This window comes from Puma concolor, chromosome E4 (genome assembly GCF_028749965.1).
Source record: "Puma concolor isolate L17-30 chromosome E4, mPumCon1.1.hap2, whole genome shotgun sequence".
NCBI classification, from domain to species: Eukaryota; Metazoa; Chordata; class Mammalia; order Carnivora; family Felidae; genus Puma; species Puma concolor.
This window is the reverse complement of record NC_141683.1, coordinates 65,824,729-65,852,414: the sequence shown is the minus strand read 5'-3', so window position 1 is coordinate 65,852,414 and position 27,686 is coordinate 65,824,729. Positions and strand designations below refer to the sequence as shown.

At 46.1% G+C, this 27,686-nt stretch overlaps 1 protein-coding gene across 4 annotated transcripts in view; it reads right to left on the bottom strand.

Annotated features, from left to right (window-relative positions):
* KIF26B (kinesin family member 26B) overlaps positions 1 to 27,686 on the bottom strand; it is a 468,318-nt gene that overhangs the window by 158,041 nt on the left and 282,591 nt on the right. The window contains exons 1-2 of one of the 4 annotated variants that reach the window (XM_086693327.1): positions 11,858 to 12,211; positions 11,592 to 11,658 (exon numbers count right to left, since the gene is read on the bottom strand). The exons of 1 other annotated variant lie outside the window; for it this stretch is intronic. In XM_086693327.1, coding sequence (XP_086549453.1) covers positions 11,592 to 11,638 — 47 coding nt within the window. In that variant the 5' untranslated portion in view covers positions 11,639 to 11,658; positions 11,858 to 12,211. 2 more of the 4 variants (XM_086693330.1, XM_086693328.1) reach the window with 2 other exon arrangements.

Genomic DNA, 27,686 nt, shown 5'->3' with positions numbered 1-27,686 from the left:
CTAAGGACACCCGGTGCAAGGGTCCGTTGTGAAGATAAAGGACATTACATATGGAAAGTGGCCGCCATCAGAATGACAGGCACGCAGTAAGAGCTCAACCGATGTCTTGGTCCCTTCCTTTCTGAGCCATTAGCTTTTGTTTCCATGAAACTCAGAGCCTAATTAATGTCCAATTGCAATAACTAACTTGGTTCAGGAACTGGCTTCTCTCACTCCCTCCTTCTTACCTGGTTTCCTATATATGTTTCTGAGATCTAATTTCCTTTAGAAGCCACTTACAACCTTTCTGGGGAAACTTAAACAAATGTTATCTGGAACTACTCTGCTATTTACTGATCTTCTAGGTGAATTTTTTGCTTCCTGTTTTCATCAAGGTTGCTAAGAGAAGCTCACATCCTATGTCATACTGTAGGATAATATTATATCAGTCAATTCTTGTAGTTCTTTTTTTTTTTTAATTTTTTAATGTTTATTTATTGTTTGAAAGAGAGAGAGACACACACACAGAGTGTGACTGGGGGAGGGGCAGAGAGAGAGGGAAACAGAATCTGAAGTAGGCTCCAGGTTCTGAGCTGTCAGCACAGAGGCCGACACGGGGCTCGAACCCACGAACCACGGGATCATGATCTGAGCTGAAGTCGGATGCTTTGGCTGAGCCACCCGGCTGCCCCTCTTGTAGTTATTTCAAAGTCACTTCAGTTAGGGGGGGGTCCAAATTAGTTAAGTGTTGCTTTGATTTCAGGGAGCTAGGTGATGAATACTCCAGGCTCAATCTAGACTAGAAAATCCCTCACGGGGGCTCGCAGGCCCACGATTCCGATAGGCCTCCAGGACTCCAGGACTCCACAATGAAGTGTGGGTGGGGCAGGGTTACGCGGAGGCAGCTTATGACTCAATATATGCTTCAGCAAACATTTATTTAGTGTTACAGTACTTTAGGACTTCAGAGTCCCTCCAGAGGCAGAAAAGAGAAACAGCCAAGGGTATAATCTGGGGAGCCAAACTATCTGGGTTCAGATGTGCTTTCTGCCACTCACAGCTCTGTGGCCTCGGTCAAGTGCCTTAACTTTTCCGTGCCAGTTTCCTCAGCTGTAAAACAAGATATGAGAGTCACTACATCTCATGGAGTAGTGAGATTAACATATAGATAGACAGGGGCGCCTGGGTGGCTCAGTTGGTTACATGTCCGGCTTTAGCTCAGGTCACGATCTCACGGTTCGTGGGTTTGAGCCCCACATTGGGTTCTGTGCTAACAGCCCGGAGCCTGGAGCCTGCTTCGGATTCTGTGTCTCCCTCTCTCTGCCCCTCCCCCACTCGCATTCTGTGTCTGTCTCTCAAAAATAAATACATGTTTAAAAAAATTTTTTAAATACATGGGGCGCCTGGGTGGCTCAGTCGGTTAAGCGTCCGACTTCAGCTCAGGTCACGATCTCGCGGTCCGTGAGTTCGAGCCCCGCATCGGGCTCTGGGCTGATGGCTCAGAGCCTGGAGCCTGCTTCGGATTCTGTGTCTCCCTCTCTCTGCCCCTCCCCCACTCACACTCTGCCTGTCTCTCAAAAATAAATACATGTTTAAAAAAATTTTGAAAATATAGATAGATGCTATCTATCTATATTCTCTCTCTCTCTCTCTCTCTCTCTCTCTCTCTCAGAACAGTTCCTGCCCCATAGTACATACCCAGTGTTTGTTACAATTATTATTATAATTCAATATTAATATGAAAACTATATCTTGAGTGTTTCTTTTTAGAGATTTGTTCCCATAAGCTTCTAAATATATAAATAATGGAAAACAACGTGAAAGCCACACCTTTCGGCCCTGCTCCGAACACTGCCCACCAGGCCTTCTCAACGTTTCCATCGACTCTGTGATACTGACTCTGATGCGTTTCAGGTCCCAGGCATCTTGAATACGACTTTCGGCCCTGCTCTTGGCTGGGAGGGCCTTATTTCTAGCTAAGAAAGGTCAGGAAAAAAGGACCCTCTCAATCTGAGGGTCCTCTGTCTTGGGGTCTTCCACAGCCTTAAATCAGACATCAGGCACAGCTTGGTCAGCATGGTTACTTTTGCCTGAAAACCACCAGCTGAAGCTAGATTCTTAGGTCACCCGTGCGTCTTCAGCCTTTGTGTGCTAGAGGCGAATTGCTTACTTGCTAGTTGCTCCTCCGATAGCATGTCCTCGTGCCAGAACAACCAGGGGCAGGACAAGCAATTATTACCTGCACCGACACACTTTAGGTAGTGTCCTGGGGCACTCAGAGAACGTGTGCGCAAAATAAATACATATACAAAGCCAAAATGCTGTGTTAAGCAAACTAACGCAGTTTAGTTTAAATTGGCCAACAAATGAAATCGGGTGTAGACAGTATCACTTTCCTGGATGCGCTGGAAAGCAGTTGTCTGTGCCACTGACCGCCATGTTTCCTCGCACCAGCCCGGCACCTGCCAGTTGTGGTTCCTGGTGAAGAAGAGTGGCTGAGAGTGTCACTGCCGTACTGCGTCTTACAACTGGCTGTGATTGCTTGTGTCTTCCTCACAGGGCTGAAGACGCCATAAAGTCGGGAGGCACGTCCATTTGTCCCGCTGCTGTGTTCCCAGCGCTGTCCGTCCCTAACAACCACTACACAAACATGGATGGTTGGATGGGAGACTGGCCCCCAAATCACCAACCCTGAAGGAGAAAGTCTGGCTCTAGATCTTGACAGAGTCACCCCTATGGTCCTCACACGCTTCCCGTCAATGGAAGAACTTGGAAACCATGGTCTCGGTGGAGGTGACTTTCAATTGAGGGTTCCTCCAGCCCAGGGGTTCTGCAAGGCTATGCTTTGGGGCATATTTGGGTGTACTGGAATTTCTAAACACTTCCAGAATAAGACTCGTCAGGTCATATTAACAGGTTCTCCATCATCTGTGGGGAAGGTGATTATTTTTATTTGTAGGGGCTCTAAAATAAGACTGCTTTTTATTTGTTTTTTTTTTTTTTTAAGTTTATTGATTTTGAGAGAGAGAGAGAGAGCATGGGAGGGTCAGAGAGAGAGGGAGAGAGAGAATCCTCAGCAGGCTCCGTGCTGTCAGTGTAGAGCCTGATGTGGGACTCCAACTCACAAGCCATGAGATCATGACCTGACCTGAAACCAAGAGTCAGATGCTTAACTGACAGAGCCACCCAGGTGTCCCTATAGACTGCTTTATAAAGGGTGCAGCACAGAACAACCTTCTGAGAGACCAACCCCCCCCCCCCCCGGATTCCTGTGTTTTTGCTTCTCTGCCTCCATACCCACACCCTCACTCCTACGGTGTCCACAAGGGAAGGCACGCGGTCAGAGCTGACGCTTAGTATCTCCTGCTCCGGTTCAAGCCTGTCTACAAGGGCGAGGACTTTTATTTGTTTTATTTATTGCCAAGAACGGTGCCTGGTACAGAGCAGATACTCCATCAACACTCGTAGAACGAGTGAATGAGTAAACAGATTTTTTCGTTTGTTTTTACGGTTTGCCAGCTTCTTAAATGACGATCATCAACGAAACATTTTGTGGTGTGGGATTTTGCAGGCTATTGTGTTCATAAAACAAATATGATTATTGTGTTCATTATACTTATTTTTTCCACGTCATTATTAGTCTGTGTCTCACGTAGGTCTTAGCAAGGCTTTGAGGGAGGGATGCTTTTTTTTTTTTTTTTTTTAATTTTTTTTTTTCAACGTTTTTTTTATTTATTTTTGGGACAGAGAGAGACAGAGCATGAACGGGGGAGGGGCAGAGAGAGAGGGAGACACAGAATCGGAAACAGGCTCCAGGCTCTGAGCCATCAGCCCAGAGCCTGACGCGGGGCTCGAACTCCCGGACCGCGAGATCGTGACCTGGCTGAAGTCGGACGCTCAACCGACTGCGCCACCCAGGCGCCCCGAGGGAGGGATGCTTTTTGAAGCTGCCTCTTGAAGGAAATATCTTCATCGGATCCTCTGTGAGTTAAAGACTGTAGACTTCTGGTTTATAAGGTTAATTCCAAAAGTCAATTTGATTAGATGGTTCTTTTTTTCCATTTCTGACCTTTAGAAAAGAAACCATTTGTTGCCAGGCTAGCTGGGGAGGGCTCTCTTTTTTTCCTCCAGAGGGGGCTCAAAGTCCACATTTCCTTGGCCTATCCCTGGGGTAGTTCTCATGATATAAAGCCTTTAGCCAGTGCTCCCATTTATTGTTAAGTAACCGATGAATCTGGGTGATTCCGCTCTGCCTTTCCCCAGAATCAAAACACGGGTTACACCGAACATTCAATTTTACCTTTTCCCTCCTGCTGGATACTCAAAACTTCTCAAATAAAACAAATGTGACCGTGGAAGTCCACATCAATAGAGCAAATTCTCTACTTCGGGGCACAGTCTTCCAAAATTTGACTTGGAAACAATTTCTGAGCTTTCCATTTCTGAGAGTTTCCACTTCTGAGCTTTCACAGATCTGTTTCATTACCTATTTATTTTGAGAGAGAGGGAGAGACAGACTCCCAAGCAGGTTCCACGCTGTCAGCACAGAGCCCGACGCAGAGCTTGATCTCATGAACCGTGAGATCACGACCTGAGCTGAAATCAAGAGTGGGATGCTTAACCAACTGAGCCACACAGGTACCCCTCTCTCATTGTATTTTATTTATTTTTTTTTTTTTATTTTTTTTTTAAAAATTTTTTTTTCAACGTTTTTTATTTATTTTTGGGACAGAGAGAGACAGAGCATGAACGGGGGAGGGGCAGAGAGAGAGGGAGACACAGAATCGGAAACAGGCTCCAGGCTCCAAGCCATCAGCCCAGAGCCTGACGCGGGGCTCGAACTCACGGACCGCGAGATCGTGACCTGGCTGAAGTCGGACGCTTAACCGACTGCGCCACCCAGGCGCCCCGCTCTCATTGTATTTTAAAAATAACTTCCTGTCTACATTCTCTACACACATGTCTTACCTCCTCACAAAACAGGCAGCTCCTGGAGGGCACCGGCAGTATCTCATGCAAATATTCATCCTACATGTTGCAAGGGCCTTACGAACATTTGTTGAATGGAAAACACAGGTGTGCAAATGGATCCAGGAATGACTGTGGGAGAACGCGGTGCTTGTTACCAACTCCGCTTCCGGATGTCAGCACCGGCTCCCTTCCCAGAATGCCGGTCTCCAAGGATTTGAAAGTCAGCAAAATACATGACCCCCCCCCCCCCCAAGGACTCTTCCTGCCCTGAAACGCTATTGCTTCTGTAACACTGTGACATACTATCCTACCCTTCTTTGGTGTTTTAGAAGGCTCATCAGCCTCTCCCAGCATCATGAATTTTGGGTGTGCACCTTAATAAAGGTAACTGACCTGCTGAATGCTGGTGTGGACGACAAATGTTGAAATCACCCGCAAGGTACTCTAAGTACTTCTAAGTCACTACTTCTGACTTTTCAAGGGAAATCAAGTTGTCTGGACTCAATCTCCTCTTCTCTCCTGAACAGCCTTTCCTCTTTCCACCATGATACTCACAAATGGACACACAGACATCATGAGTACACAAGTAGTCTAGGACCACCCACCCAGTCAGTGACAGAACCAAGGTTCACACACAGGCGTGGGTCCTACGTCCTCTCACTGTACCTGACCCACAATCCGCTGTCTCCAGTTTCCCATCTCTTCTGACACAACCCTTCACTCATCACCCCCATCCCACCGTCCTATTCAGTGCGACCCATCACTCATCTCAGCCTCTTGTGAGAATCTGAAAAATACAGTGGGCCCAGAACACCGGTTTGAACTGCACAGATGTACTTACACACGGATTTTTTTTTCGATAAATGTGATCCTGTAAATGTATTTTCTTTTCCTCACGATTTTCTTTTTTACGCATTTTTTAATGTTTTCTTTATTTTAGAGAGAGAGACAACACGAGTGGCAGAGCAGCAGAGAGAGTGGGACATAAGATCTGAAGCCGGCTCTGCATTGATTGTAGGGCTGGAACCCACAAAACGCGAGACCATGACCTGAGCTGAAGCCGGACACTTAACCAACTGGGCCACCCAGGCGCCCCAATGCCTTATACTTTTCTCAATAACATTTTCCTTTCTCCAGATTACTTTATTGCAAGGACACAGTAGCCAAGAAATGCAACATACAAAATGTGCATTCATCGACTGTTTATGTTACTGGGAAGAATTCTGGTCAACAGTAGACCAGTAGTGGTTACGTTTTGGGAGAGTCAAAGGTCATATGCAGATTTTCAACTGTGCAGGGTGGAGGTGGGTGTGTCAATGCCCCCAAGCCCCACACTGTACAAGGGTCAACTGTATTCAATTTTAATCTCCACGTAATTCCGTGACACTCATGCACAGTCATGCTTCCGTGTGTAAACAGAGACTCCGGCCAGTTCTTCTGTCTGAAATTGCCTCCTGTCCCAGCCCCCTGTCTCCTCATCCACTGAGACTCACCTCTAATGCATGGGAGTCCCTCCCCACCACGTGAAGGAGAACTTATTCTTTTCTTCCATAATCTCTGGTCGTATTTTGCTAATAGAGCCACTTTGGGGCTTATCATAAAGTCTCACAGCAGAACTTGTGTCGTAAGCACCCCTCTCCTTGATTCCCCCGTGAGTTCCCCAAACTGCACACAGTGCCTCTTAACATATCGGACGCTCGGTGAATGGTTAATGTACCGAATATCTGCTCCCTGCCCCAATTTGTATCGGCAGGCCTGCATTTCAAGTCAGATATACAGGAAACCGTTGATCTTGGTTAAGCTCCCGACCGAGTTTTCAACGTGATACAACAGAGATTGCAAAAGCGTACCGATTTAGTCGCCGTTGACAAAAGCTAAAAAAGCAAAAGCTGGAATGTTTTTCCTGCCTCCATTTGTATATTCGCATTCAACCCTGTTCCTATTCCAAGTGCCACACTGCAAAATTTTTGCCTACACTTAGCAACCAAAATACCCAGAGAGAAAGCCCCCTGATGGTGGCGGGGGGCGGGCGGGGGGAGGAGGCAGAGGTCTTTAGAGAACAATTAGCCCAGCCTCCCTCCCCACTCCCCGGCTTTGAGTCCCCAGTATCCAGGGACAGTCTGGCAACTGGAACTCTGCGTTCAGCTGACAAGAATGTGCAAATGACAGTTTTGGCTGTCAGGAAGCTTATTACCTAAGCGAGGAGTTTACATATTTATGAGCTGACATCTCAGATTTGTGGCTTTGCGGAATGCTTCCATTTCCCTTCCGTGCGGCCAATGGGCAGGGGGAAGGCCTTGAGGGCTCGTGACCTCACCCCCACATCTCCAGCCCAACCCCGGGCTACCGGAGGCGGCTCGTTTGTGGAGGTAGCCGAGAGCCGGAGGTGAGTGAAAAATGAGCCTCCCCACTCCTGGGCTGGACCCGAAGAGGTGAATCACGGATCCGCGGTGTACTCTCTCGAAGAGCAAAGGCAAGCTGCAGTGAGCTTTTCCAGATCTGTGTGTCATATTAATAGACGCACCCCTACAGAGACGTCTGTGACAAAGCCTGCTCGTGGAGATGACCTCAGTCGAACCTCTGGGCCATCCTGTGGGTGTGCACTGGCCCCTGGGAAGGACTATTTCTGGCCACTGGGAATGACGGACTATTTCTGGAAACCTGCTTTTCTCCCCATCCCGCAAAGAACACTTTCTGAGAGAAAAAACGGCCTAATACCTAGAAGGAGCTCCTTTCATCGTGGACCAGAGCTCGAGCGAGGTTCAGGAAAACTGTAACCTCCCGTGTGAGGGCTGGTAACGTGCAGCAAAGACCCAAATAGGAGGCTGGAATCCAACCCTGGGGTGTCAGGTTCCAAAGCCCTAGCTCCCTGCTTCTGTGACAAAGAGCGGACCCACACGGCAAGGGCAGTACAAAAAAAATAGAAAAAGGATATTGTTTTGGCTCACTAAAATTTTTTGAATCTTAGGACCCCCAAAAACCCGCCTAAAATATTGGTACTAAAAGTACACTGTGTCTCATGCAACCTTAAAACCAAGGGCCACCACACAGCACTCTCCACTGATTTAAGCCTTTCAATGTTCTTTCCTTTCCTTTCTTTTTTTTTTTTTTTTTAATTATTTATTTGGAGAGAGAGAGAGAGAGATGGGGGAGGGAGGGGCAGGGATTCTCCATCCCTTCCTTCCTTCTTTCCTTCATGCATCCATTCGGCAAATGTCTGTGGAGTAGGGTCCTGGCCTTAGACACCAAACACAGAGCTTCAAGAGGCGGGGGTCAATGTCAAGGTGATTACAGGCTATCGAGAGAGGCAGACGGGCAGCAGTGATGTCTCTGTGGTGACGAAGTCTCCGGTGAGAGATGCGGGAAGCACAGAATTACAGAGCAGGGGCCCTGACGCAGGCACAGGGGATCAGGGAAGGTCTCACACAAGAGAAGAAGGAATTAGCCAAGACCGGGAGGGACGGAGGGCAGGCCAGGTTGAGGGCCAGTGTGAATCTCGATAGGGTAACCTGTGTAGGGAAATGGAACTATTTCCATTTCTGGAGACGGGGAAGAAGTGATAACGTCCTCAAGGTCATACAAGTGGTCACCAACAGAGCCGGGACTAAAGTACCCAGGTCTTGACTCCTACTCCAGTACCCGTCTTCCCCAGGATCCCCATCACTCAGGATCGGGGTCCTCTGCTGAAAGCACAGGAGAAAAGGAGGACGGCGTCACCAACAAGGACACGGCGGGACACCGGGCTAAGCATGCGTTACCATTGGATTCTTGCAAAATCTCACGAGGTAAGATTTTATGCATTTTACTGACGCAAAGAACAGAAGCTTAGAGAAGCTAAGACATTTCCTGCTCAGTGGCTCGAATGTGCACACAAGGATTGGTTCTGTGGCACGTAGATGTTCTCGGGGAGCAGCCCTTCCACGGGCTCCTAGAGGAAGACGAGAGGGTGTGTGGGACAGAAGGCAAGGCTTTCCTCCGATCAGGAAAACTTGCAGAAGCATTTTTCGCAGGTCGGATTTCTTTTCCAAATGTACTGAAGACAGGTGTCCCCCCTGCAGGCTCTCCAAGGGAACAGGTGGAAAGATGGGGCTGAGAATGGATGTGCCGTGTCAACACGGCACACGTCTCTGCAGCCAAGCACACCCGGAACCTGAGAGTTCCCTGCAGTACAGATGAGCCACCGAGGACCCGCGTTCTGGCAAGAGGGATCCTCGAAGATGTAAGACTGCCGGCCATCGGCTCACACAGAGGGCAAAGACAAGAACTTAGGATGGCGAGGATAACTCTTCTGCGCTTTTCTTCCGAGCTGAAGCTCTGAAGACCACACCTGCTTCTAGAAGCTTCCGTAAGCGCCCAACATTTAGATGGGACCCAGTCGCTAAAGAAGAAGGGAAAACACTCTCCACCCCCCCGCCCCGCCCCCCAGGACTGTGGAGCCCAGCGAGAGAGGGGGCAGTTCGTCCTGAACAAGCTTTCTGCAGAGCACAGGGCCGAGACGAAATGCAAGGTATTGACCAGTTTAAGACTCTCTCACCCACTCGGCGTTATCAACTCAGCCCTGCGTGCTTAACAGAACTTTGCCTGAAACTCCTCAGAGGCAACCCACCTCCTTCGCTTTCTGTGTCTCACCTTGGCTGCAGTATTTTTTTTTTTTAATGGCTCAGCGGTTTTACTGATGCCAGTCAGCTGCCTTCTCTCAGACTGTTCGCTATCAGCATATCTGGCCCCCACTGCTCATTCACCACTGAAAAGCACTCTCCACCCTCCGTGCAAACCCTGCCCTTGACAGCTGGTCTTTTTTGCCCTAATAGGACACTCAGGAGATCCCTGGGGGGCCAAGGAGCTGCTCTCCAGGGACACTTCCAAGGGATAGCGAGGCACGGGGGTGTCGAGGAGGAAAAGCAGGAGCGGCTGGGAGTTGCTTGCTCTGTAAAAGTGAGCAGGAACTCGAAAGATGGGTCCTTATTGGCTTTTAAAAACATTTCTGGAGAACCCTCCCTCCTTTGCCCGAAATCCAAAAGCAGAATGGAAGAATCTGTATCTCCACGAACCCAGGAAGGCTACATCGGTTATCTGCGTTCACGGGGAACCGACACCAAGGATGGGAATTGGGTAAGAGAATTATTCCCTTTCCAGTCCGACCTTTTTTTTTTTTTTTTTTTTTTTTTTTTTACTGATTTTTCTTTTCCCTGCATGTTCCGCCTCAGCTTTTTCACTCCCCTCCAAACCTCTTCCAGATGCGCTCGTCTGACGGAATCCACACAAACAAGAAACCAAAACAAAACAGCACAAGATCGAAAGCGTTTCCCCTTGTGATACAACCACTTCATGTGCAGAAAGGCGCTCACGTGACCCTGCCAACATGTGTTTTCTGTCTCAGATTTCCCTTGATAACAAAGGACATATTTTAAAAGGCGTGGCCCTAGGTATATTTGCCCAGGCAGGAATCCGAGAAGAGTTTGGGGATTTCGTGTGGTTTTAGGCTGGTCCCCGCAGGTGCTCAGCGCTCTAGCCCTTGACGATGTTAAATGCCAATCAATAAAGTTAGGAACACTTTGGGTTAGGTTTGTAAGATATGATCTCATGCAGAGCTCACAGAACTGATTTAACATTCAGGAATTAACAGAGCTCATTCAATTCCAAATTTGGCAGCTCTGTGTGTTACATTACAGTGCTCTCTCTGTCCAGAGCTGGGCAGGGCTCGCTAAAGGGAATCTTTAGAGGAGTCTTTCATGATGTTCCAAGACTCAGAGGGAAGGACGGAGGCAGCGATGCGGGGGGGTGGGGGGGGTGGGGGGGGGTTGCGCAATAGCCCTGCCCGGGGTCTGGATGTGATGGAGAGAGAAAACCGAAGGTCACTCAGAAAAGCCCATGGCAGCATCACTGTTAGAAACCACACTTCCCAATCTCAGCAAGTTTTAGGAAGCCAGAGATGCTTGTATTGACACTCTCGTACAGACTCTAAAAGGAAAAGTTGCCACTGGCCATAAACAAATGCCAGCATTGTATTCTGACGTCCTATGGAAGTGACTTTTGATCTTAAAAGTCTCCTCGAATATCCTGTTTTCCTAATCAAGAAAGCTTACGTTACTCTTTCATACACAACCAACCTCATTTCAAATTTCGAAGAAAAGGCAAATCATACTCTTTCCTTTCTCATCTTTTCCGGTAGCAGTTCCTTTCTCCTGCGAAATAAATGGACTCTGGTTTTCAGGTTACTGTTTTTTCCCCCTAAGGCTGAGCGGTTTAAATGCTTACATGAAGCCTAGCAAGGAAAGCACAGACTGGCGATGGCTAGAATTCAAATTGCCAGGGTCCTGCAGGTCTATGGTGACCAGACATTATACGCTAGAACGGGGAGGTGTTCTGTCTCCAGAAAAGCTGAAATAGAACAGAGTTGACATTTAACCTTGGTGGGGGGGGGGGGGGGGAATCAATCTCATATGCATGTGGCCAGAACGGGTTCTGAAAGCCACAGACTACCTTCGTTTTTATGACCCTGTGAAGAGAACACATTTCAATTCCATCTTGGATTCTATAGGGAGCCAACGTCAAATATTTTAGCAACTCCGAATAGTCTGATTGTGGCAATGATTGTCAGTTCAAAAACCTGGTTCATTTATTTCCCCTTCCAGCCTTACCCTCCGGGGGATGTTTGCAGATTTTGTATCGGTAGCTTGTGTCTCATCTGATCTAGCTGTACGTATCCTGCAAGTCAATAGAAAAAGAAGAAAGCTCGCATCATGTGGACCCTCCTAACTTCTTTGGAATACTTGCTTGCTACGTGTTATTTTCACTTTTCTCAGAAGGAAATTCACGGGAAAAGTTAAAGTAACAACAACAACAACAACAAACCACAACTAAGACAGACGGTCTAACCACAGGCACATAGATAGCTGTTACTTACACTGCTTTCCAGTCCATCATCAGTGACAAATCATGGCTAAATAATCAAGTGCAGGATCCATGTTTTCACGTCTGTTAGTAAATAGCTCCTTGCAAATGTCTCTTGCAGGTCTGGGGCCATCTCAGGAGGAAGTAAGGCAGAGGGAAGGTAAAGGAGGAAAGGCTGGGAAATTCTGAAATCCATGGGGGTCTGGGAATGCTCAGGGCAGACCCTGGTGAAACATTCCTGTGATTCCAGCCTTAGGCTAAACCTCGATCCCGGCCTCCCTGAGCTCTCAGCCACCTTTCGGGTCCAGCTCAGCCCCTGCTGCCACATTGCATCCCCCTTCAAGTGCAGGGCATGGAAGGAAGAGGAACTCACGGGGTTCTGCCCATCGGCGCTCGCGAGCACGCTTCTCAGGGGAAGCCACACCAGTTTCTCTCTCTTGTCTGCTATCTCAGAGCGAGAGGGAGGGAAGAGCAGAGGCAGGCAGGGAGGGAGGGGGAGAGAGGCAGAGAGGCAGAGAAGAGAGGAGCTTCACTAATAGAGACCGGGAGAGAGAGAAACACTTGATGAAACTCCCATTAACCCACAGTAGCTTAGGAATTTTCCGAGCACGGCAGCCGCAAAACAGACGATCAAAATCCAGTGTTTAAAATCTTTAACCATAGATCCGTGTACACCCATGTGGTACAGACAAAGCCAACAGAACCAAGGTTCTGGATACGGGCGGGACTCCACAGGCAAGTACTTGCAGACGGACCGATGCAGGCACGGGTCCCCACGAGAATAATACCTACGTGCATATATTTCAGTGGGAATGTCTAGTCTCGCAGTTTCCACGTCTTAAAACTATTCAAATGCTCTCGGGAATGGAAGTGCAAATCAGACAGCCAGGGCCCCTTGCCTCTGCTGTCCTCTCCAGTCGTGCCTTCCCCCGCGTTTGTGGGGTTCCTGTTTCTGTTCCCTCGCTTCACGAAGCCTTCGAAAAGAAGAGGGTAGAGAGGCGAGGCAGGGGGCTTTCAGGGTGACCGTGAACTTCGTATGCCACGCTCCACTGTTCGCGGCGGCATAGCACAGAGCCAAGGCACGGCTCTTGCCCGAGGGAGGGGGTGGCATGGGGCAGGGACGCGAGGCACACCAAAGGGGGCACCGCCACAGCCCAGGGGCAGGTGGTGGCTTGCAAGGAGAAAGAAGTGACAGCCGAGGGGAGCCGAAGCAGGAAGCTAGAGGCAAGAAATGCACAGATAAGGCACGCCGGAGGCGTGGCCATGACCGTGGCCGTGGACAGCACAAGGTGATTCCTCCTGTTCCCGACAACCCTCCCCTCCATACCATGTTTCTCTTAAGTGTGGCCCCAATCACCTGCATTAGAAATACCTGGTGACAGTGTATCAGCGATGCGGGTTTGGACCCCACCCCAAAGATGCTGATGGAACCCGTGGGACCAGACTGCATTTTAACAGGCTCCGCAGGCGATTCCGACGCGGGCAAAAGTTTCAGAAGACTGGCATCCTCGCCAGTGTTGAGTGAGGGGGTGAATGAATGAAAGCCTGAATGGGGCTCAAAGAGATGTTGACGGATCACCCGTGGGAACGCCGTGGGGTTGGAGCCAGGAGGGAGGATCCAAGAAGCAGAGTGCGCGCTCGGAGGAAAGGCCGCTTTCCCAGCATGCCATGCTTTCCAGGTCTGAGACGACACGAGCTGTAGCCTTGGCCTAGAACTCTCTTCTGCCCCAGCCAAGTTATCCACAGTCTCACCCCCTCAGAAGCCTGTCTCACTCTCCCAGGAGCCGCCAATGGTCCCAATCACATCTCATCTGTATTTCTCTCTGCAAGCACCTTTATGTTGTAAGTATTTATTGGTCAGTCTTTCTGCCCTGTGAGATGATGACGTGCTATTTCATGTAAGCCACATGGTCTCTCGATCGTGCTACATCCCCAAATTCTGGATGCAAAGTAGGTACTCAATACACGCGCGTTAATTAAACGGCTGACTGTATCCTAAGAGTATTTCTTAACCTAGGTGGCTGGGACATAGGTGTTTGCTCCATTATTGGTCTTTAAACTGAGCACCTAGCTATGGTTCACATATTGTTTTGTATGCACAATACACTTAGCAACAAAGAAGAAATTTTAACTAAGTCGTAACATCTGGGATTTCGTCTAGAAAGCCAGGACTTCGTGGAGAAGGAATAGAAAAAAAAAAAAAAAACAAAACAAAACTACAAAGAGCCAACCTAAAAAACGAGGTTCAGGAGAGAAGAAGCCAAGAAAATACCAGAGTGAAGCGAACTAGATGTGTGATATTGTGGAAGGGGTTTTTGATAAACGGACGTTTCTGGGGCTACAAAAAGGTGCCATATTTGTAGGCAAATGGTGGCAAAGGGATGTCCTGAACAGAGATGGGCTGCTTAAAGAGAGGGAAGGGCTTGCATTAACTCTCCTGGAGGAGGACCACCAAAATCAGCAGGAAAAGAAACATCCCCCGTTTACCTGACGTGGAGGAATCATAAATCAAAAGTTAGAAATCAGTCCCAGCAATAATGGGATAAATGCATGGACAGGATGGGGGCAGGGGTAAAGGAAGAGGGTCATGGCCAACACCCTTAACCTAAAGGGCATCTGGAGTTTTTAACATGTTTCATTTGGTACTGAGTCCCCTGTGAAGGACTGAAGAATCATGGCTCGGAAAAAGTCAGTCACTTGCCATTGGTCACACAGCTGATAAATTCCGGAACAAGATCTAGAATCCAAATCCTTCCGCACATACTCTGTTGCATTTCCCACCGTAACAAATGAAGCTGATGAACATGGCCACTGAACTTGGTGAAAAAGGAAATGACGACTACCCTCAGGGTCCCACCTTGAAACACAAAGGAGAAGCCAACTTCAGGTCCGGGCTACTTGTCAAAACATTTGTTTGGCAAGCATCGCACTCAGTACTATTGAGTTTGGGATCCCAACCAGAAGTTTGGGGTAGCCTGGCAGGTGGCTGGGAAAGCTGTCACTGCCACCCTCCCCCGCCATCTCGTGTTCACCAGAACTCCTAGTGGCCATGTGTAGTGGACATGACGATGTGCCTTCTAGATCTTTCTTCAAGGGAGGTCTTGGTGCCCCCATTGTGTACCATTCTATGATGTTCCCACGGTCCTCAGAGGACACACAAAAAAGTAGAATAACAACACAGTTTTCCCACTGATTTGGGAAAACAAATCAGCTCGCATACAAAGACAAGAGAGATTAAGCAACAGATACCTTTACGGCTAAGTTCTAGTTTATTTAGATCGGGAGCTACCTAAATGATGATGGTATTGAGAACAGCTTTCCAGAGGACTCGCACAATTTATTAGTTTGTGGGTCTACAGGAAGGCTTTAAGGTGGTAAAATACAGGATAGAACTTTGAGTTCAATGAGGCAAATTCCTTGCCTGTGGTTCACAGTGATCTCCTTCCTCGCCCCAAAACACAGCAAGTACTGTATGTGATTAGGGCTGCCTTGGGGGACATAAGAAAGTAGGCCCTACTGTCCGCAGCAGGCCTAAGAGAGTAGTTTCCTTTTCCCTCTTACAAGAAAACACTGTCTCAACTAATGGTTAAAGAAATCTAAGCAGCTAAAACTCCAGTGACACATTTTACATTAAAATGTATATATTCATATGCAAGGGAGGTTTAATGGTAACCAAATCGTTACAAATAATGAAAAGAACTCTAAAAGAATCATACCTAAATTACCTGTGAATTTCCCTGTGGGAAATATCCAACGTATGAAAATCCTTAATCGTCTAACGACGCCAAGATTAAAACGAATCATGCGTATTCTGACAACGTAGAGATGGTTAAAAAGCCCCCCCCCCCCCATTCCACACATTTTATGAATGTTTCCATTTGGTCATTAGTTTCAGGATCCCTGCTATTCAGAAAAGGAAGTTTGACGGAAGGCATGAAGGGACATCATATGAGACCTGTACATCGTGCCCTGCATGCAACCCTTTGTATCATCAAGACTTCAACTGCCCACCCATACGGATCCCAAATGTGCTAATGAGAAAACGGTGCCCCTGTCACTTCGGAGCGGTCAGGCATGGTGGGAGCCTACTGGAGCTTGCCTGTGTGCGTGTGTGTGTGTGTGTTAAATAACACCGTGTTTTACTGCTACATTTTCCACGGTGAACTCATTATGCAGCTAGGCTTATAGTAGGAAGTTAAGGATTTAAGATTCTTAGTTGAACAGATTCTTTCACAGACTGCTATCGTCTGGTCCTCCCGGTTTTCCAAGGCTGGTTATGAGAGGGGATAACGCCGACCAGAGCTACAATTATATCTGAGAAGACGGGGAAGGGAAAAATCAGAGGGAGAGTGTAAAGTGGACGGGAAGGCAGATGGAGAGGTTGCGGACGCCCCAGAGTAGGGGCCACCTGTGCCCCGAGGAGGGGGAGCGAGCGATGGGTGGGTGTAAGCCCCACCCCCGCACGGGACTGGGCCCCAGCCCCCTCTCTTTCCACAGCGGAGACACTGACCTCCTGCCCTGCCCTGCCCTCACGAGCCCTGTTCAAGCAGCAGGCACAGAAGACATGACAGCTCTTGATGGCTCGGGAGGCATTTCATTAAGCCATACCCTGGAGGTATAAGAAATTGGCCAGAGCAGGACCGGGTTCCCGTCCTTCGGAAGCCCCTGCACTGGCCGCACCAGGGCACTAAAGAGAGGTGTACCCCGTGGATCCCCTCCAGAGAGCTTTGGACAATGCCTCTGGCCAACGCCTGGGATGAGCCCAGGTGGAGCCATGCTGTGCCCAATCCCAAAGCCTAGCTGGGCTAGCTCTGGAAAACAACGAAAGCCTCGCAGAGAATGACATTCAAACCTTCGTAAGGCAGCCACCCCACAGCAACAAGCAAGAATAAAACTCTTCCGTTCTAGCTCCAAATCCATTAGTCAGTCCATCCAAGGGTTGAAACACCCCTGTCACCATCAAGCCCCCTTTCACAATGACGATCACTCTTCAGACACGTGGTGCTCTGATGTCCTTGATCTTCAGTCTGGCGGACTTAAGAGAGAATTTTTATCCCTCTCAAAAGAACTGAGGAATTCTCTCCATAGAACACATTTCAGAGATCTTTTGTTGAAAATAGTCAGAACATCAAACATTTTTTTTTAAATAAAAGGTCAAATAGCTCTAATAATTTAGTTAGATCTGTGGGGGGGGGGGGGGAAGGAAGCGCTTTCAAGAAAGTAAATGCTGAATTTGGGAAAAGCCCATATCTTAAAAACTTTTCGACATGTGGTACATAGAGGGTGGTGGGTACTACCCAAAAGGAACATGAAAATCTTGGCATTTTGAAAAAAAAAAAATCTTGGCATTTTGTATAAATTAGAAGTTTAATTCATAACACGTATGACCAAACAGACACAAAATCTTTGTTAATTAGGGGTACTCACGAGGAAAAGCGAGACATGGAAATCTAGATATAATTTGTTTTAATGTTTATTTATTTTTGAGAGAAAGAGAGAGAGAGAGAGAGAGAGAGAGCGAGCAGGGGGCGGGGTGGGGGGAAGACAGAGGATCCAAAGTGGGCTCAGTGCTGACAGCAGAGAGCGCCATGCAAGGCTCGAACCCAAGAACCGTGAGACCATGACCTGAGCCGAAGTCGGGTGCTTAATCAACTGAGCCACCCAGGCGCCTGAATGTAATTTTTAAAAGACAAATTAGGAAAACGAATTTATAGTTCAAAAAAGAGCTCACCCTTAAGGTTCTGTCCTAGTTATAGGTAAGTTTTCAGGGAGATCCCATCCTACTCGTGGAAGGGTTTGGCACCTGCTAATGTCCCGGCTTCTTTATCCTTGGCCGTTTACTTCTCTTTCCTCGTCCAGGCGCATTTTCTTCAATCCCAGACTATGTCCACATTAACAACCATTATTTTCATTCATTCATTCATTCATTCATTCATTCATTCATTCATTCAATCAAATATGTATAGAGTGCCTAGAGGAGGACAAAGCTAGTTTTGATCTTCACTAAACCAGTCATGGTTTTCCAGAACAATTGTTGCTTCTTTTTTTCTCCCATGTTTATTTATTTTTGAGAGAAAGAGTTTGAGTGGGGGAGGGACAGAGAGAGAGACACAGAATCCAAAGCAGGCTCCAGGCTCTGATACATAAGCACAGAGCCCAACGCAGGGCTCGAACTCCCAAACCACAAGATCATGACCCAAGCCGATCAACCGACTGAGCCACCCAGGCGCCCCCTTGCTTCTTCTTTTAAACACAACCGTCTCTCATTTCAACTTCTTCTCAGAAAGATCGAAGAAAGTATATGTGTTTTATCTAGTTTTTCGTTAAATTTTCAGTCTCTAGTGGGAAGATACCGTACTATGATGACCTTTGTTATCAGTAGTTAGAAAACAATAGGCAAAATGACTTTCTTATCAGAAAAGGAGGTTCTGGTTATCTATCCTGGGCCTGGAGTTTGTCTTATCTGAAGTGCACACTACCTTGCCTGGTTTATATGTTGACTTTGGATAGTCAATGGGCCAAATTCTCAAAGACTTTTATAGATGTACAGCTGGCATCTTATGAATGCACAGCAGGGCAGTGGTTACCAAAATATGAGGGAAGCACTATGTATGCATAATGAAGCAATTGCCTAGTTCTAAAGACAGAAGTGTAGCATAGCCAAATTTAGTAAAAGGCTCAACAGTCCCCCATCTGTGTGTTGATAAAGGAATTGAATTATTTTGGACCGCGACACGCCTCTAACTATGTGGCTAGTCTTAGCAAAATTGGAATTGTTCACGCTTCAGGTCCCAAAGTCTAATTTTGATACGGATTCTAACTACCAGCCCAGGACAGAAATTACCCCACATTTAAAAAGTGCTCTGCAGATAAAAATGAATCTCCATGATACCTTTGTTTGCTAAGGCAGGACTCTCACCTCTTTTTAGATGTAAGAGAAAGAAAAAATTCACTCCACTTGCTTTTGTAAAGTTATATAACAACAGGTGACAAAGAACTCTAGCCTCAAAATAATCCAGGTTTGGGGCGCCTGGGTGGCTCAGTCAGTTAAGCGGCTGACTTCAGCTCCATCATGATCTCATGGTTTGTGGGTTCGGGTTCTGCGTCCGACTCTGTGCTGACAGATCAGAGCCTGCAACCTGCTTCGGATTCTGTGTCTCCCCCTCTCTCTGCCCCTCCCCTGCTGGCACTCTGCCTCTCTCTCTCTCTCTCTCTCTCACAAATAAATAAACACTTTAAAAAAATTTTTAAGTGCTTTTCAGGCACATCACTCTTAATCTCTAACTTCATAATTAGGCAGCTCCCAATCCCTCTCCAGTGCTTTGCTTCCACGGGGCCACGTAGCTCATCCTTCCTCCAGGAATATCTCTGAGTGACTTGGCCTTGCCAGCCCGCGCTTCATCACTAAGTCCTAGGCTCAATACGAAGATTCCTCTCTGGTCGCCATGGGACGGAGGCAGCATTTTAGCTCCAGAAGTTAGGAGCTGGGGCTGTTGAGGAAATGAATTTCACCTTCAACCTCACCCTGATGCTTGTGTAAGTTACAAGTCAATTAATTCACCCCATTCTTATTCAGCACCTTGCCAACCCGAGGTCCCCTTCTCAACTCCTTGGAGCTTTTCCTCCCATTCAGTGTGACTTCCCAAGTGGGCCAGGAGCCAGCCCCTGCCCTGGCCAAGTCTGAGGGCTACACAAGCTACCTTGTCTTGGATGTCCGTCTGAGAATTTGGAAGGAACTCTAAGTCCGTTTTTGACAAGTTATTGGCAAAAGTAGAAAGGGTGCCCGCCAAATTGCTTTAGGCACTAAGCGTGTTAACAGGTATTACACCCGGTGTTATTAATATGTTACTTACAACAAGCCCAGTTTCCAACCTATTGTTTGAGTTATATAGTGTTACAGGTTTTGCACTTTATGAAGTATTATATTTTTTCTAACTCGGAAAACTTTGCATGAGTGTTAAAGAACTGGTCCTCACAGATGAAATGTATTTATTGTTGCAAGTGAGTCTTTTTTATTATTTTTTAAAGTTTATTTATTTTGAGAGAGAGAGAGAGAGAGAGAGAGAGAGAGCACGGGCAGGGGAGGGGCAGAGAGAGAGGGAGGGAGGGAGAGAGAGAGGGAGGGAGGGAGAGAGAGAGAGAGAGAGAGAGAGAGAGAGAGAGAGAGAGAGAAAATCCCAAGCAGGCTCTGCAATGTCAAGGAGTCCAAAGTGGGGCTCGAACTCGCTAACGGTGAGATCATGACCTGAGCCAAAATCAAGAGTCAGATGCTTAACCGACTGAGCCACCTAGGCACCCATTTTTTATTTTATTTTGAGATGGGGCAGGGAGGGAGAGAGGGAGAGAGAGAGAATCCCAAGCAGGTCCCATGCTATCAGCACAGAGCCTGATGCAGGGCTCGATCACATGAACCGTGAGATCATGACCTGAGCCAAAATAACGAGTCAGATGCTTGACCAATGGAGCCACCCAGGGGACCCGCAAGCGAGTCCTATTTAGGCATCAGGATGCGGGCTACGTGATCAGCACTCTTGCTTCAAAGCAGATCAGCCCTTTATAAAGCTGAAGGCTGAGACAAGTGTCGCGCCCAGGACTCAGCCAGTCAGGCTCGTGGGCGTGAGGTCAGGGCCCTGCTTTTTCAGTTCTCCAAGGTAAGTCAACAACCCCATTCTAAGGAATCTCAGAACTGGAAGGAATGCCCCAAAGCTCTGCTTCGGGGCTCACAGAATGGATGTCTAAGTCACAGTAGTTCTATAAACTGCCAGTGTTCTTGGCGAGAGTTGGGGCGGTCTACGTTCTCATGAATGACAATCAGCTTCCCAGCCTGAAACAAAGTGTGCGTTGGAAAGTCAGAGAGCGGGGAGGAAAGTAATTTCCCTACCAAGGCCAAGCCTCGGCGGCCTCTTGCAGGGGGTGGGGGGCAGAATATCCCCCTTGGGAAAATACCCCTCCCTACGTTCCGCACCATGTGCTACCCTGCATCCAATATCCGGCACTTTACCGGGCACCAGGCCTACCAGCCTGAACACCACAAGCAAAACCCCACCAAAACAAGGCATCTGTCCAGTTTTCCACCCCTTTAGGACCAGGGCATCAACTGGTGAATCTGAAAGGCATTGTGTACTAACAAGCCATTTCCAAGAAACATGTGATTTCTGAAGGCACGCTGTAGTTTGGGGCCTCCCTGGCCCCCTTAATTCACTCACAAGCAGAGAATGAGAACATCCGTGGGTGGAAACTTTGCGGGTCACTACAATTATAAACGCAGCTGCTACCTAGTCATCTATGGGTCAGCTGTGTGCCTCCAGCAATTCAGCCAAGCTTACCTGTCCTGGAAGAATAAAATCAGAAGACAATTTCTACCTTACTTCCCATGGAACGTAGTAGGAAAAAATCAGTATGAGGCAGGATCTCTGCGTTTCCCCCTGAGGGTCCCCCGGGTAGCTGAATCGGTTAAGTGTCCGACTTCAGAGCGTATCATGATCTCACGGTCCGTGAGTTCGAGCCCCACATCGGGCTCTGTGCTGACAGCTCAGCGCCTGGAGCCTGCTTCCGATTCTGTGTCTCCCTCTCTCTGTCCTTCCCCTGCTCACATTCTCTTTCTCTCTCTCAAAAATACAGAAACGTTAAATTTTTTTTTTTTTTTATTCACCATATAGCCTTTGCTACATACCCAGTCTATCTGGGCTGACTTACCCAACCTCTTCATACTCTAATGATGTTGGATTAATCTAGAGTCTATCTATGAAGTGTTGTGTCCTCTCCAAGAATGGAACCCTCCTCCCATAGACACACACACACACACACACACACACACACACACACACACACACTCCCCGGTGCTGATGCAAGGGGAAAAGAGTGTGCACAGGTAAGCCAGGGAGAGAGCTGGGGGAGAAATTAATTTTGCTCCTGCCCCCTCCGCTGATGCCCTCAGACTCTGCACCACGGAAACACAGGGCCGAGCGGCCACGGGCAGGACTAACCCTTCTCACGAGCAGCCTGTAATGGCACCTATTCAATTCCTGAACGTCCCAGGCTGCAAGAAAGTCAAACACTAATGACTGTATCATCAAGAGGAAGAAAACCTGGCCATCGGCACAGATTTCAGGAAGAAAGCCCAGCACGCATGACCATGCTATTAGCTGCAGCTTTAAGAAGTCGCCGCCCATCCACATGCACCCAGAGAAAGAACACGGCCACACTTCCTTCCACGGTCGCTGTGGATACACAGTTTTCAGTCATGGCTGAAAACTCACCAATGCCGTTTTCTCCCTGCACCCAGCTGCCTGGCAAGTGAAGGTTTTTTTTTTTGCGGGTGGAGTAGATGATAATATCCCACTAGCTTCTAATTAAGCAAATGGAGCCAGCAGTGATAACCTTCACATCCAGGCTGACTCATCATTTGGGTTGGCCCTGAGGTCTCTGATTCAATTTCCAGCCTCTCTGATCACACTACGGCAATCAGGGGAGAATATTAAACTCTAAAATGTGGCAGACCAGGTTCTCACCCCTCGACTCCCTCTGGCCCCAAATGGAAAAGCAATACACAGGGAAGTGGAAGACGATGGCAATTGGACAGATAATAAATGACGCCTGAATGTTGAGAAATCACATGGAAATTATGCATGCAACATTTTTTTTAGATGGATGAATATAATGTGATGGGATAAGTGTGTTTTCAGGATGGCTTCATCGAGGCATTGCTTTGTATTTAATAATTGGAAATCTTACCTAAAGCGCTAGTTTTATTCTTGTTACATTGTTACATTTAAAAGTCATACATAGTGTGATATATATATATGGGTTAGCACTGTTTTATACCATAGGGACAGTTACTTAACATTTAAAATGCCTTAATCAGGAATACATATTTCAGGGATGGTTGGTTAGTTAGATGTTGAATTTTCCTTATTGAATTTCAAACTATTGTCAAATTTCCACTGAGATTTCTTCTTTAGCCCGTGGGTTATTTATAGTAGACGGCTTCATTTCCAAACATTTGGGGATTTTCTATTTTCTTGGTCACTGATTTCTAGCTGAATCTTTCTTTGGTCAAAAACTTAATGAATTTGGGCCTTTGAAATTTGTTGAGACTTCCTTTATAAAGATCCAGCATATGGTAAATTTTGGTAACTCGGAAAAAACCGTACTATGTCACTGTTCAGTCCAGTGACCTAGGTGCATCAATTAGGTAAAATGAATTAGCAGTGTTGTTCAGATCTTATATATCCTTATTGAATTTTTTTGTCTGCCTGATCTATCGGTTCTTGAGAGAGGGGTGGTGCGAAAGGTCCCCACTATGATTATGGATTGGTTTATTTATCCTTTTAATTCCGTCAACTTTTGCTTCCTCATTTGGGGCTCTATTATTAGACATGTACAAATTTAAAATTGTTATAACTTCCTTGTAGATTGACCTTTTAATTTTTACAAAATGTCCCTATTTATCTATTTTTTTAAGTTTACTTATTTTGAGAGAGGGCACGCACACACATGCACGAGCATGAGTGTGGGAGGGGCAGAGAGAGAGGGGGAGAGAGAGAGAGAGAGAGAGAGAATCCCAAACAGGCTCGGCACTGTCAGTGTGGGGTTCCATCTCACGAACCATGAGATCGTGACCTGAGCCTAAATCAAGAACCAAATGCTTAACCAACTGAGCCACCCAGGAGCCCCTCCCTACTTATCTTCAATGATGATTCTTCCTTTAAACTCTACTTTCCCTGATATTAGTATAACTACACCAGCTTATTTTGTTTGCTTTTTACAAAGTGTATCTTTCCCCATTTTTTCATTTTTAAAAGAAAGTATTTTTCTTTGTGTACTTATATTTAAGGAGCCTCTCTCATAAGCAGTACAGTTAGACTTTGGGTTTTTATTTTTTTTAATACAGTACAACAATAATTATCTTTTACTTGGAGTATTTACTCAGTTTCCATTTAGTTCAATTTCTGACATGTATGGGTTTATAGCTACCATCTCCGAATTGTTTTCTATTGGTCCACATATGCGTGTTCCCTTTTATTGGCTTTCTTGTTCTTTTAGATTGACCAATAACTTTACATTGTACTCCCCCTTCTGTGTATTATTTTACTACTCTAGAGATCACAATATGTGTCTTTGACTTACAATAGTCTAGTAAAATTACAACTTTTAATATTCCTGGATGTTGCTATGACCTCATAACACTTTAACTCCATTTACACCTCTTCCACTTTTTGTATTATTTTGGTCATACGGTTAATTCTACATGTATTTTAGAGCCCACACGACCTTATTTTTCTTGCTTTGTGTGACCAGTATTCACTTATATTTGCCCATATATTTTTCTCAACATTTTATTTTGAAATGAGATTTTTCAAAAATAAAACCAGAACAAATGTACAGTGAATACCCATGTAATCCTCATCTAGATTCTAGAATTCATATTTTCTATATTTGCTTTATCACATATCTGTCTCTCCCTCTATCTAGTCATCAATCCATTACATATATTTTTAATGTATATCAGCTTAACCACACATTTAGCTTCTCTGTCACTCTTCATTTTTTTTTTCCTGCCTTGCTGGGATCATTTTCTTTCTATCTGTATAAATATGTTCAGTATTTCTTTTAATGCTAGTCTACTGATGATGAATTCTTTAATTTTTGTCTTAATTTTTTTACATTTATTTATTTTTGAGAGACAGAGAGAGACAGAGCACAAGCAGGGGAGGGACAGACAGAGAAGGAGACACAGAATCTGAAGCAGGCTCCAGGCTCCGAGCTGCCAGCACAGAACCTGATGTGGGGCTCAAACCCACGAACTATGACATCATGACGTGAGCCGAAGTCAGACACCTGGCCGACTGAGCCACCCAGGTGCCCCTAATTTTTGTCTTGAAATATCTTCATTTCAGTTTAACTTTTGACAAATATTTTTGCCAGATTTATAAAGCTTTCAGTTGGCAGTTACATTCTGTCGACATAGTAATATGACATTCCATTGTCTTCTCGTATCCATTGCTTCTGTTGAGAAGTGAGCTGTAAGTCTTAACGTTGCTCCTTTGAGTCTCATGATTTTTTTTTTTTTCCTAGCTGTTTTCACAATTTTTGTCTTTGGTTTGGGTTTTCAGAGGTGTTCAGATTGTGCTCTGTTGTGATTTTCTCTGTACGTATCTGGTGGAGGCATGCAGGGCTTCTTGAATCATGTTTTGACATCTTCGATCCTTTTCAGAAAATAATTGCTCCTGCCTCATTCCTTCTTCCCTTGTTCTGGGACTCCAATTACATGTTGTTACATAGACTAACATTTGTTACATGCTATTTTATGTATTCTTATCATTTTTTATCTCTACTTATCCACCTGGAGATATCTTCCACTGATCTGTCTTCCATTTCACTTATTCTTTCTTGTAATGCATCTGAAGTCAAATATATCTGTTGAGTTCTTAGTGTGATGTGCATTATTTTGTGTTTTAGCTTTTTATTTGTATTATTTTTTAATGTTTACTTATTTTTGAGAGAGAGAGAGAGACAAGGCACAAGCAGGGGAGGGGCAGACAGGGAGGAAGGCACAGAACCCAAAGCAGGCTCCAGGCTCTGAGCTGTCGAGATGCTAGATCATGACATGAGCTGAAGCTCAAATGACTGAGCCACCCAGGCACCCCTTATTTTGTTTTTTAAATTCATGAATTCTCAATTTGTTTTTTACAAATTCCAGCATTCTAGAGAAATTCTTCATTGCTTCTCTTGGATCTATTTTCTGGTGTGCCTAGTAATTTTTGATTGAAAAAAATTATGAAAATACTACCTTCCTTTAGCAATGGTTCACCTTACCCTCTGGTAGGCAGCCTGAATGGGGGTGATCACCATAATCCAATCAAAGACTTGCTGAGTTTTTGTATGGTGTGGTCTACTTTGGGTTTACCTCTACTCCTAGGGTGTAGCTCACCACAATCCCCATTGGGTATTTACTAGAGTCTCTTTTCCTAGGTGGGTTTTGAATGCCAGCAATTTTTACACTATGATACTAAAAACTCCACTCTTCTTTTCAACACCTCTTTGCATAGCAACTTGGTTTCTTGTTCTGCACAGTAATATTTAGCAAATGCTTCAAAGAGGAAAACTACCAGAATACCTAGTTTACTTTTCTGTGCCTTCCTTCTCTCAGTCGATCTTGACCTCTCAAGTCCTGCCTACTTTGGCAGCCCTGAACTCAAAGTTTTGCCTCTTCAGGCCCATGATAATGCCAGAGGTCTGCTTCATTCTCAGCAGATGACCCAAGAGAGAAAAGCATCTTCTCAACTCTCTGTAGCTCTCTTCTCTCTCACATCTTAGTTATTCAAGTCTTATTGCCTTGGCTGCCCACTGAGACAACCCTGGCTCAGTGGGGGCCTCCATTATCTGTCATTAGCTGAGGCCAGACTCTGTTCTGGCTCTGTTCTGATTGGTCAGTGCCTAAGCCAGTCCAAGTTATTATCAGAAAGACTCCAACTGAAGGTCACACTCCAGATGCAGTCACTACAATTGCTCTGACTATCTTTATTACTGGTCAGCAGCAAAGGTGTTGTTAATTTGAATAACGCAAGTTTAGAAATGATTGTTCTTTGACAAAATGATTGTGTTCAAGATATGTGGACTTGCTAGAAATACTGAATAGCACCCTTGCTCTTGTACAAACAGTATATAAGAATCTAGCAAGCCCAATTAGGCTATGGTTTAGAACCCTGATTGGTTCATTGTTCAGATGATTGCAGGATTTTTTTTGCCTGACTTTAACTAAATGATGATGTAAATTATGCCAGTAGCACCCAATTCCAGTGTATCCTTCACACGAGGTACTGTGGGAGGATATGCCTAGAAGGACAGAGATGTAGCTCTTCCTTAAGTTTACAAAACAGATCATATAACTTGTTCTGCCAGCTTGCTAATACACGTTTCTAACTATGGCTGAATTTGGCTTAAGGCTTACATTCTTCAGTAATACTACCTGGAAACAAGGTTTTGTGGCAGAAAACCTATATCCCTACCTTGATCTATGGGAGGCTAACAGTATCGACCCAAAATAATGACAGATAGCCAAACTGGCTGATGTCAGTTTGAAAAATGTCCTTCGCTTCACAGTTCTGTGCAAAACTTTAGTGGCCAGGATGGCCTTATCCTCTGTCCTGCCTTTCCACCTGTATTTCCTCTAAAAATATGGTGAACCATTGTAATCCTGGCTTTTTCTTGGCCCAATTTAGCCACGCCCTCTTATTAATTCTAGCTGCACACAAAAAAGGAACTAAGGTTGCTAGGTCTTCCTAAACTTGACAGGTGAACACTGCATTCGGGAGAATTGAATTCTTCCCCCTCCATCAGAAGAAAACCTAAAAGGCTCTAGATACCATATTAGCCCAAGAGAACATTAGAGGACCTGAGCTTCAGTGAAACACCCAAAGAACCAAAGAGGCCACCAAAGTGACGTTTCTGACAACAGCAGAGGGTTTGAACTACGCCCTCGGAAGGAGCGGACCCAGCACACAGCCCTCATCCTCAGGGGGCTCAGTGGGAGGGGCCCCAAGGTGCAGAGTGAAACACCAGACACCAGGAAGGTCCAGGGCACAGAGTTTCATGGAATTCTCAAACTTGGCAGGAACTTAGAGATTTTCTGGTTCACTATCTCCACTTTATTATCAGGAAAACAGGTCAAAGGAAATTTGGTCACTTAGGTCAAGTTACACAGGACGTAAGGCCTGATCCAGAATTCATCTCACAAGATTTTTAGTCCATTGTCCTATTTAGGGCACCTTGTTTTCTGTCCTCCATAAGGAGCTCCTAGAGGTGAGGCTCTTGCTCAGGTGATAGAACATTCTCTGGGC